Raw genomic sequence first — 12,427 nt, 5'->3', positions numbered from 1 at the left:
AAGGAGAATTAGCCTGACCAGTTGAAACAGTATACAAGTTAAATTCTTATCACAGCTAGTCTAATAAAATGTTATCGACTAAAATAGATCTAATTGTTCCAGTTCAGACGATGCCATAAAAAGATCATGTCGAAGCGTTGACTTACATACATTTAACTTCAATGTTGAAAATAATATTTCTATGACTTGTACAGACAAGTACTTGGTACAAGTTCAGTGGTTGTATGTTCAAACCAGAACAGATCCAACCAAGAACAGAATAAACCAGCACAGCAAGAAATTATTGGAGTGAGGTGCATTGATTGCAAGTTATCATCAAAGCGTTTGTTTGTAAGTGATTTTATCCTCTTCCCCGAAATGCACTATACCCCGTCACACTGTACAGACTTTTTTAATTATAAAATTTGACGTTTTAATAATAAATTGATCGTATTGACATGGACACTAGATTTTCATACGCTCTAAGCAAACAATGTAAGTGCAATGTGCATCAGTCAGTTTATGCGAAAAACAGTTTTCTACTACGTGGCGCAAATCGAAAATGATATAGACATTTTTATTTTTTGTATAGACTGCGTTTGTTCGTTCGAGTACACTTGTTAAGTCTAAAAGTCGTAAGACGAGAAACGTTGCAATGATTAAGTTAATAATTCCTATTGTTTTGGCATTCTCATCCCAAGTATGCGGAAATCCGCCAGAATCTCCGAGCGATTTGCTCGATCGTGTTCAACAAGTACAACATTGGCACCGCATGTGGTTCGATGAGTTCGGCATCGCAAGGAATCGGATGCTTTTAAGTAGAATATGGTCTATAAATCCTAAAGAACATGCAATAGACGGACTGCGAATGCTGTCTCCGATGATGGGTTGCGCTTATGGCGTGAAATTGAATTGGACTATCTTATTGACGGTCGCATCGATGGACGAATGCCACTCAATGCGGCAAAACGACGACGCCTTCGCCGGCGATTGTACGGAAAAACTTGGTGATGCTATTAAAAAATGTAGTGTTGTTATTAAAAAAATAATGACCGCGTTGGAGTACTTGGATTCTGTGATCCGCGACGGTATCGAGGGAGATCGATTTTACCGACAACTGGGGCTGCTTTATTTTTTTTTCGACGGACTAGCCCCCATAGTGCTCAACGGACTGTACGGGTACCCTGTTTTTGGAGGCGAGGACATCCACCCGTTGATCGATGAACTTGCTGAAATTTCAACAGAATTTTTGCTCTCGACGTGTCGACCCGTCTACCAATTTTTCGATCTATCGGCAACGAGGAATGAGTTTGTTGCCGAACGTCACGCAAATGGTATCTACCTGTTGTACGTAGAGAAATTACACTCTTACATTAAGTACATCGACAAGCACTTGACCCAACTTCGGCTGCCCAAGAGCTAATAAGCAGCCGATTCAGTCTTGCAGTAGCATAGCTAATGGAAATTTATGTAAAATAGCCCTAGACGTGTATTTTAGTAGTTACAAATATTTATTGTATTTATATAAATAGTGTCGTGTTTATAGTTTCAATAAAATTATTCATTAGTTTTTGTCATCAAAGCGTGTTGGCTGTTCTACACAAATATAAAAACAAATTCCCAATAACGCATTTTTCTGTGGAAAAAAAAATATATATATTTCTATGACTTGCACAAACGAGTTATAATATCAATTTTATTTTTTAGCTTTAAACTTAACTAAAAAAAATATTACCGGCCAGTCAAATTGTTTTAATTTATCTCTAATTTAAAAAGTTAGCATAATAAATTATACGTATATAATGTATATACACTAAATTTGCGTACACTCAAAGCAAACAACGGGTTCGTCAGACGATTTATGCGAAAAACCGATTTCTACTACGTGGCGCAAATCGAAAATATAGAATAGACATTATGATTTTTTATATAGACTACAGTTTGTTCGTTCGGGTACTCTTGTTAAGTCTTAAGATGAAAAACGTTGCAACGATTAGGTTGATAATTCCCTACGTTTTGACATTCTTATCCAATGTATGCGCAGATCCGTTTGAATCTCCTAGTGATTTGCTCGACCGCGTTCAACAAGTACAGCATTGGGACGGCATGTGGTTCGATGAGTTCGGCATCGCAAGTAATCGGATGCCTTTGAACAGAATATGGTGTATGGATCGCGGAATTGATCCAGTAGATAGACTGCGGATGGTCTCTCCACTGTTGGGATGCGCTTACGGCGTGAAATTGAATTGGATAGTCTTATTGACGGGCGCAGCAATTGGTGAATGTCAAACAATGCGACGACACAATAACATTTTCGCAAGGGATTGTACGGACGAAGTAGGAAAAACTATTAAAAAATGTAGGATTGTTATAGGAAAATTGAAAACCGCATTGCGGTACATCAATTCCGTAATCCACGACAATATTGGAGAAAATCGATTTTACCATAAACTCATGCTGCTTTATTGTTTTTTTGACGGACTTCCTCACGGGTACCCCAACTTTGGAGGCGTAAACATCCAACCGTTGTTTAATGATCTTGCTGGAAACGTAGGAGAATTTTTGATCTCGACATGTCGACCTGACTACCCGTTGTTCGATCTTACGGCAATAAGTAATAATGAATTTGTCGCCGAACGTCACGCAAATGGTATCTACTTGTTGTACGTTGAGAAGTTACATTCTTACATGGATTACATCAACGATCACTTGACCCAACTTCAGTTACTTGACGACTAACAGCTCATTAAGTCGTACCGAAACATACATAGATAACGAAAATGGATAGATATAATAGTCTTGGTCGTGTATTTGAGTAATTACAATTTTTTGTTATCACAATGTTTTATCAGGTACTATGAAAATAATTGTTAGATTTAATGATTTCGACGGTTTAATAAATGTAATAAAAATCGAACGTTTCTTATTTACTCTGCAAAGATCCTTTACCGTCAATAAGTATTTGATATTCTATTTACAATGGTCTGAGTCTTCTTTGAATTTCTGAATAACCAAGTTCTATGAATCTAGGATAAACCTATCCCAATCGGTGCGATGACCACAAAACCATCTTTTGTTGGCTCTATAGAAAATAAATTACATTTGTTTTATTTTCATTTAAACGCTTAAAAATACCTAAAGTTATTAATATTAAAATTAAATAGGGGTATAAGAGATTAGAGATAAGAGATAGGAGATAAGTGATTAGAGATAAATTATTAGATGCTAGAAAGTACCAAAAAGTAGGGGGGTCCTATTACTTGTTTATTAAGACATATCCATATTTCCATGTACTTGCTTGCAGCGGAGGTCATGCCCACTTTTTAAAAAAATAAATAAATTTTCTTTAAGAGTTAATCTAACTTATATGCTTGAACCCCACTGTGCTGGCCTTTTGTTTTCCAAAATTAGATATTAGGTTTTAGACCACAAAAATGTTATATTTAAAAAGAATACATAATAAAAAACATTTAAATTAATTAAAATAAAAAACCATCAAGATGGTGAACTGATATGACGTGATATGCAGCCACTAATTTGGGCAACTATAATTTTATTCTGATGTAAGAAATTTCTATAAAAGTCTATACAAAAAATTTGCACATACAATTGTACATATTATAATACCATTATTATAAAAATCCGATATCGCTGTATTGTAGCGAAAGTAAGTAGTAAATAAAAAAATTCTAAAAACTACATTGTAATATTCGCAACACCTATAGTGGAAAATTGATTTTAAACTGTTGTTACTATGTATGGCAAGAGCCCACATATGTAATGAAAACCAAAAAACTTAAAAACACCAATGTTATCGTCAAAGCCCACCAAAACCGGGCTGAACAAATATACAGGATGATCCTTTTTACCGTTAACATAAGACACTTATTTTCTTTGGAGACATTTTAGTTGATGCCACATTTTTACAGTAGATTTAGTTTTCTAGCACCTTCAACTGAACGCATATATTAATAAATACATATAATAAATTATACAAACTTTTTAAATTAGAAATAATTTAAAACAATTTCACTGGCCGATATTGTTTTTTGTAGCTAAGTTGAAAGCTAAAAAAAAAAATCGACATCATAGCTTGTTTGTACAAGTCATAGAAATATACTTTTTTTTTTTATCAGAAAAATGAATTATTAACAATTTGGTTTTATAATTGTGTAAAACAGATAACACGCTTTTATGGCAGAAATGAATGAATTTTATTGAAATTATAAACATGACACTATTTATGTTAAGACAGTAAATTTTTGTAATTACTAAAATACACACAGATAAGACAAATTGTACGTCAATTTCCATTGACTATGCTACTGCAAGACTGAATCGGCTGCTTGTTGGCTCTAGGGTAGCTGAAGTTGGGTGAAGTGCTTGTCGATGTACTCAATGTAAGAATGTAATTTCTCTACGTACAACAAGTAGATACCATTTGCGTGACGTTCGGCGTCCAACTCATTACTTATTGCCGTCAGATCGAACAGATGGGACACTGTGAAGTCAGGTAGGCAATTGTCAACTAAAAACCCTTCTAATTGTTCAGCAAGATCAGCGACCAACAGGTGGATATTCTCGCCTCCAAGTACAGGGTACGTGTCAAGTCCGTTGCGCACTTTGGGCTCCATTCCGCAGAAAAATAAATGACACAGCCCCAGTTTTTGGTGAAATTGATCTTCCTCGATACCGTCGCGGATCACAGAATCCAAGTACTCCAACGCGGTCATTATTTTTTTAATAACAACACTACTTTTTTGAATAGCATCACCGAGTTTGGTCGTACAATCTCCGGCGAAGGCGTCGTCGTTTTGCCGCATTGAGTGGCATTCGTCCATCGATGCGACCGTCAATAAGATAATCGAATTCAATTTCACGCCATAAGCGCAACCCATCAACGGAGACATCATTCGCAGTCCGTCTATTGCATGTTCTTTAGGATTTATAGACCATATTCTACTTAAAAGCATCCGATTACTTGCGTGCCGAACTCATCGAACCACATGCGGTGCCAATGTTTTACCTGTTGAACACGGTCGAGCAAATCGCTCGGAGATTCTGGCGGATTTCCACACACTTGGGATGAGAACGCCAAAACAATAGGAATTATTAACTTAATCATTGCAACGTTTCTCGGCTTAAAACTTTTAGACTTTTACAAAATTTTACTCGAACGAACAAACGCAGCACGTGTAAGATATTAGAACGGTAGACAATTGTTTTTTTTTGCACAAACTAACCGACCGACGTCGCACCGATTGTTTGCTTTGAGCGTATTATTCAAATTCGGTGTCTATATCGGTACAATAAATTATTGAAAAACGTCGAGTTGGTATGCAATGTAATGTGTTTTTCCTCAACCTGTTGTTGCTAGAAATTTATTTAGCAGTGCTGGGTCGGCACAAAGTGTCGACGGGGCATGTAGGGAGGTCGGGAGGGTTACTGAAAGTGCAGACGGCTGAAATACAATACTACAGTAGTTGGTATAAAAGTACAGGGTGATCATTTTAATCGAAAAAAGTTAATAATCTCAGGTCAGTCTGACCAAAAAATGAATAAATAATCCTTTTGTTGTACATTGTGGTCAAAGATGTTGTATGAAACATTAGAAATGTTATCAACTGTCGTTCAAATAAGACTTTAAAATTTAGTATGGAAAGTGCTTGCGGTTAAAAATAATACCACCCATCCACGTTTCCAGGACAATAGTGGATTAGCGTTATTACACTAAGTATACACAATGAAATTAATGTGGAATATCAGAAACTGATTATTGTTACAGAAGTATAATTAACGAAGTAATCTCTAAACTCTAATTCTCTGTAAGCAAAAATGTCCATAAATTTAGAATTCGCTTTCAAACGGATTAATCAACTCAAAAAATATTATCTTTAAGATGGTCAATTTATACTATTAGTGCAACTTTTGTACTGGGCTGGTTTATGTATAGTGTCAATGCTGATTTTTAAATTTTGTGTTTGTTCAAACACCCATAATCATTTAAGGGCCTTTTTGAACAATGCACACATTTTTGACCAGTTGTTCAACGACTAAATAAATGTATTATTATAGTTTATAAATACAAAATAATACAATAGTAGATATAATATTAGTACATTAAAAAAAAAACTCAAAATTATAACATAAAAATGAATAATATTAATAATTGTAATGATAACATGTAATTTCCTTATTGTTTGAAAAAAATATGATAAGTATTTTTGTCATCAAACTTTATTAATAATCCAAATACAAAAACCGCAAATTAAAATATTACAAATCAATACAATTCACCATAAAACGTTTCTTAGAATTCATTATTGCTTTCTGTTTTAGTTTCACGTTAGCTACTTTTTACTGACGGTTTCTGAAGGGTTTTTAATACCTGAAAATGGATAAATATTCAAATCATTACTGTGTAACGTGATCACATATTAATGTGACCAAGAATGCAATTTTTTTCCACTTACCCCAATAGTTGTTATTAAGTTTACGACAGCCAATTAAATACATCACAGGAATAATGTAACTAAGGAAGGAGAACATTATAATAACTTTGAATATTGTATTGACATATATATCGATTATAAAATAAATCCATCTCCCATCTCGAATTCGTAATGTGACTAACCTGTATAAAAAAGTGTTAATTCAAATTAAATTTCAAAGAAAATTTGAATGTATTAAGCAGCCTAAACAAGTTTAGTTAAAATATTACAATGGTATCACAATATACATATTATTAGGTTTTCTCTAGACTGATCTTTGGCATATTATGATGTTAAACATACACAAGATACAGTGGGATAATATTGTCAGAGAACTTATTTCACATTATACAGGGTGTTCCAGCATGAAAGGTTAGTAATAGGTGATTGGACATCTGGGACACCCCCAAATAAGCCCCCCGTTTTCATTTTTTCGGTAAGTCAAAAATTGAAGATATCGACAGTTAATTAAAAAAATAATGACTTCAAAAAAAAAACTATTCCCTGTTATTCTGTGCAAAAAGCTCACCTTAAAAGAGGGGTCACATCATTTTCAGTCCCTTTCGGCCCCTAACTCTTCTCTTATCACTTATCTTATCATTTTTTTTCTTACCTCTAGTCTCTAACCATTTATCTCTTATCACTATAATCTTATTTCTTATCTCTTGTTTCTAATTATTTATCTCCAAACTCTTATCATTTAGCACTTATCTCTCATAATTTATCTCTTACCAATTATTTCTTTTCTTTTATCTCTTATCAATTATGTCTTAGCATTTATCTTTTATCACTTATCATTTATTTCTGGTCTCTAATCATTTTTCTCTTATCATTTTTTGAGTTAGGGGCCGAAAGGGACTGAAAATGATGTGACCCCTCTTTTAAGGTGAGCTTTTTGCACTGAATAACAGGGAATAATTTTTTGTTTTTTAGGTCATTATTTTTTTACTTAACTGTCGAAACCTTCATTTTTGACTTATCGAAAAATAAAACGGGGGGCTTATTTGGGGGTGTCCCAGATGTCCAATCGCCTATTACTTACCTTTCATGCTGGAACACCCTGTATAAGTGTAGCAGAATGTGATTATTTTTATGACATGGTTGTCTGGTGAGTGACAGTCAAGCTCTATATCTATTTAGTAGATTTAGATATTTTGAAAATTAAAACTGTTCCGTGTAGCCGAAATACTGTTATCTTAAGATATAAAATTAAAAATTTTCTTCTAGTCGAAAAAAAATGTGTATTTTTACTTAATCGTTTAAGCACTTACGTTAGCATGTACATTGTATTAAATGACAACAGACACACAAGACTATGTTTTAATTTTGGAGTTTTATGGAAACTAAATAATAGTTCAAATAAACAAATAAAGATCGGCATAGTGTGAGCCATGTGATTTATCCAAGCTGGAACATAGTTATTCATTTCTTCTGGGTAGATATTTTTGCTGTTTAACATCCAAGCCGACCAAAATCCAGAACTTACACACTGTAACAAACATGTAATGATATTATATAAATTTATAAAAATATTTAAAATTGGTCGTTAGAGGAAATCAGATAGGTTTTAAACGACCGCTGGTTTAAAATAAATAATTTATTATATTATAATATGATATATTGAAATATTTATACTATACATAGGTGTTTTAAAACATGTAATTCTACCATTTTACCAATGGATATATCATTGTTTACTAATAGAATATAGTTATATTGGGTTACTTTGTTAGCTTCAATGCTGATTGTAATTTAAAATTTCTTTACTGTATTATCTACTCGGTTAGTTACATAATAAGTTTTTAAGTAAAAATTATGTATGTAAATTAATTTTAATTAAAAAACTAAAAAAACTACGTTACAATATAAATTAAAATCTATATTATTATTGTTTTTTTTTTTTTTTTTTAGTGCAGCTTATTCAAGGTTAAACAAATTAGATCAAATAATGTGAAACACTAATACTAAAACCAGCACAAAGAGGTCGTAGTGGGGGCAAACACATTATTAAAACCGAAAGTGACAAAATCGCTCATCTGCAATGATGGTGTAATCATTAAATATCGATAAAAACGTTTCAAAGGTAATAATGAGCTTAATGTTATAATTTTAATATTAGTGTGGGTTAGATTAGGGTTGATTGTCAGACATTGTCTATCTTTCCTAATAATTCATTACATGTGTTACCAATTAGCAGCGTCAACATTATTTTGAAACCGTTTCCCACATACCACATATGTCTGGTAATTCCAAACACATCTCAAACTAGAAATTTATTAAGGCCTGAGTGTAGTTATTACCCTTTGGGGGGGGGGGGGTTCATGAAAAAAAATAAAGCTTGAACACAGATTTTTGTGAAAATTGTACATGTTTTCAGAGGCAAAGTTCAAAGACCTAAATAAAGAAAATGTTTTCATTACATCTTATAGTAAGGGTTAGCGTTATTTCCCTTGTTTTTCACCGTATATTTGTTTTGCTACGTCTAAAGACTGTCCCACACAAATTTGGAAGTGACTTGCTTTTTTTTCAATTATTTAATAGAAAATTTTTATTATATTTAGTTCAATAGAATACCTTTTAAATACGATTTCTGGTCCACAGACTTGCTGAAAGCTAAAATGTTTGTACATTTGTATGCTATTAACACTGTGTAAACGTTATAATGTATATATGTTGTACAGTTTATGAGATTTTTAAGTTGATAAATGTTGTATCATCTTATATCGTTAGTATTATTCCTCAGTATTAATCAAGGATAAGTAAAATAAGTATTTATCTGATTAAAACAATTCGAAACTAATTATTAAAATATAAGATATCAACAATTAACTTTTACTCTTTAGGGTGAAATAATAGATTACGAAAAAGGAAGCTCATTATATTAAAAACTAAGCTCGGTAAATATTAATTTCATACCATTAGATTATATTTAAAAATATACTTTAATGTCCTCTAACATAAAATTTATGAATCTCTTGTTTCCAATATGTGTAAATTGCACATCTGTGCAATGTTTATCGAGTTAGTGCTTATTTTAGGGGTGTTCATGCAAAAGGCTGTTCTAAAAAAGTTTTTATGTATGAGCTTAGAATTTATTAAATTCGGTATTTCAAAATTTATTTTTCTAAATATTATAATATAAATTTTCTGTTTTTTTTGTTGTCAATAAACATTTGTGTTGATACATAATTTTAACGTTTATTATTTTCACTAAACATTTCTATAGTCATCGCATTTTTTACGAATTTCTCACATTTGATTAAAGCATCAACCAATGAAGTATTGCAATCTTATTATTGACAATATTTGATACATTTTTTCTTTATTCGCCGTGCCCATTAATTATTGTAATGATTGGTATAATAATAGTTGTTAAAATATTTACCATTGCTATCGGCAATACGATAGACATGAACAGTAAATTAATTATCTCTCGACATTTGTAGAGTAATTTTTTAATGAACGCTGGTTGTGGTAATATTTCGAAGAAATCCAATAATGTAGTTATGATGAAAAATCCCGTTACCATAAACTGAAAAAAATATATCATAAGCAATTAGTATGCAAAATAGAATATATATTTAATGAAGAAAATAAAGTATCGAGTGAGTGCTTTATCGAAAAAACAGGGACAAATTATTTTTTCATTAAGTTTGTTGCAAATACATATAAAAAATAAATGGCAAAGACAAGATATTCAAAATTGAGCCGCAAAGAGTCCTGTAATTTTTAGAGAACAATAGCACATAAGTAAAATTTGTACTTTAGTATCCAATTGATACTTAGGGCTTGGCAGGTTTAAAGTTTTGAGAAATTATGGCCATCTACTCTTTTAGAGCAGGCGAAATCAAAAAGTATGATTTTCTGTTCAATCCAAAATTGTTTAGTTCATTTATTTCATGCACATCAATCGAGTAACAGCCTGAAACACAAAAGCCTTAACTTTGGAAGGGCCAAACATGTTAAAACTAATTAAACGAATAGACATTTTAAGGTTGTGCGTGGAAAGTTACTCACAAAATGTCAAATCTCAAAAGGTACAGTTAATAGACAGTCCATCAAATAATCTCCTTTACCGTTTTTTTTTTTGTTTGTATTTTAGAGAGAATCTTTTAAATAAGCAATGAACAATGAAGAGGAGTTCACTGTTTATGAACGGACATAATTAAACGGTGTGTTGCAAAATTGGAAAAATAAACAAGTCAAAAAAAAAAAATTAATAGTAGAATTTTTTGGGTAAGCAATAAAAATAAATGGGTTAATTTAAAAATACATACCAGTGTCCATAGTGTGAGCATGTATTTCATATATATTTCAAGTTTGTTGATTGTCGGCAAATTGATGACAGAAAAGTCTACTGCTACGCCTGTGTAAAATGTGTACACATATGCAAAACTAATAACACCGTGGACCACACAACGAACGAAAACCGTTGGTGGCTGTCGAGAGCTTGCAATTTTCTCCAAAGTCATTTTAAACCGAATCGACCGAGTTGAGGCTGTAAGTACCGCCAAAAACCACCTTGATTACTGTTTACAGTTATGATTAATATTAATTTCGATAATGGTCGCGCGTGCAAATTGAAATAACTGCATTATTAACTGCAAGTATTTACATATTATGTAATACACCTACGTACGACGTCAAATAATTCTTGTGAACAAAGTTAAAATTTGCAATTTAAGTATTATTTTTTTTTATAGAAATTTTTCAAACGATTTGGTCGTGAAAAAAAAATATTTATACAATTCGATTGCTACTTAACACTAAACAATAAAATAATACCTATCTATATTATACAGTATTCAACTATATAGTTCTGTAACTTTAATGTACCTAGTATATTTATGGTATTGATGGCTATAAACATAAAAAGTTATTAATTTTGTTAAGTGAGTGAGTTAAAAAAAAATTAACAGCAATGCGAACACAACATTTTCATTAAGATATAATAAATACTTACAGGATTTTCTACTATATTTACACAGCAAAGAAATAAAAAATCCCAGTGTTTTTTAAACAAATTCTAGTACATGTCTTACGATTATAATTTCATTGATGTTTCTTTTTGTATTGACATTAACATAACGTGAATAAACTACTAAGTTAAGCTTAAGTTAGCTTAAGAAAGAGTTGTACTGTATAAAGTGGAATACTGCACAGTGCTCGCTACATAACTGATGAAAACAGACACAGAGGCTCAACCAATTGTGATACAGACTAATAAATATTAATTTTTAGTTTTTTCCGGATTTAAAATGAAAAAATTCGAATGTATAGACAAACTAACAATGGCAATATTATTATTAATTACGGTATTATATTAAAACCACCCGCGATGGGAACTAGGAAGCCTTGCTTAATAACAATAAACATTAATAATTTTTTTTTTACTAAAAATTATTTTTTTTTTTTTATGTAAAATATAAATAATTTACACTTATTTAATTCCAATTATATTTTGTTTCGCAATTACTACACTACCATACTGCGCCTTCTACACCTCAGCCTTCGTCTGTCTATTTTCAAAGTCAAGTTCTATTCTAACTCGTCTATTTTCAAAGCCTTCGGTACGGTAAGTTATAGTGTATTTTAGCTCTGTTTTACTCTGATGTGTGTTTTTTTTTTATCTGTATACACTGTAACTTCTTTAATACCGGACCAATTTTTTCGAATAGCAACTCTATGAATCGCAATTTTCATCTAGTTGGTACTTTGGGGGGGGTAAAAGTTGAAAAAGTTTGATTCTTCACTGACAAAAGTTGAAAAAACAAAAAAAAAAACGTACGAGTTTTTAAGTTAGAACTTTTACTGGCTATAGCTTCGAGAAAAAGAGTCGGATCGAGTTGAAATTTATAAGAAATATTTATTTGGTATGCCCGCGCACGTCAGTTGTATCAAATTTAAATTCAACCCAATGCCCATCCCCCTAGGGGGGGTACAAGTTTTTTTGTTTT

At 31.9% G+C, this 12,427-nt stretch overlaps 1 protein-coding gene across 3 annotated transcripts; it reads right to left on the bottom strand.

Moving 5' to 3' along the window:
* Nucleotides 1–6,190: 6,190 nt before the first annotated feature.
* Nucleotides 6,191–11,669, bottom strand: LOC126847953 (androgen-dependent TFPI-regulating protein-like). 3 transcript variants are annotated; one of them, XM_050588401.1, is made up of 6 exons: nt 11,434–11,669; nt 10,748–11,071; nt 9,856–10,002; nt 7,742–7,959; nt 6,453–6,613; nt 6,191–6,367 (listed from the first exon to the last, which is right to left on the bottom strand). In XM_050588401.1, exons 2-6 carry the CDS (start codon nt 10,940–10,942, stop codon nt 6,330–6,332), a joined length of 759 nt encoding a protein of 252 aa, XP_050444358.1. In that variant the 5' UTR covers nt 10,943–11,071; nt 11,434–11,669; the 3' UTR covers nt 6,191–6,329. The 3 variants fall into 3 exon arrangements, with proteins under 3 accessions (XP_050444358.1, XP_050444356.1, XP_050444355.1); XM_050588399.1 differs by having other exon boundaries at nt 10,748–10,999; XM_050588398.1 differs by having other exon boundaries at nt 10,748–10,968.
* Between the last annotated feature and the right edge of the window lie 758 nt (nt 11,670–12,427).

This window comes from Adelges cooleyi, unplaced genomic scaffold (assembly GCF_023614345.1).
Source record: "Adelges cooleyi isolate 19-005CV unplaced genomic scaffold, UGA_ACOO_1.1 ACOO_flye_CR_arks_rails_tigmint_CR_PRNA_14, whole genome shotgun sequence".
Classification (NCBI taxonomy): Eukaryota; Metazoa; Arthropoda; class Insecta; order Hemiptera; family Adelgidae; genus Adelges; species Adelges cooleyi.
The sequence above is the reverse complement of the archived record's forward strand: the minus strand, read 5'-3'. Positions and strand labels throughout refer to the sequence as shown.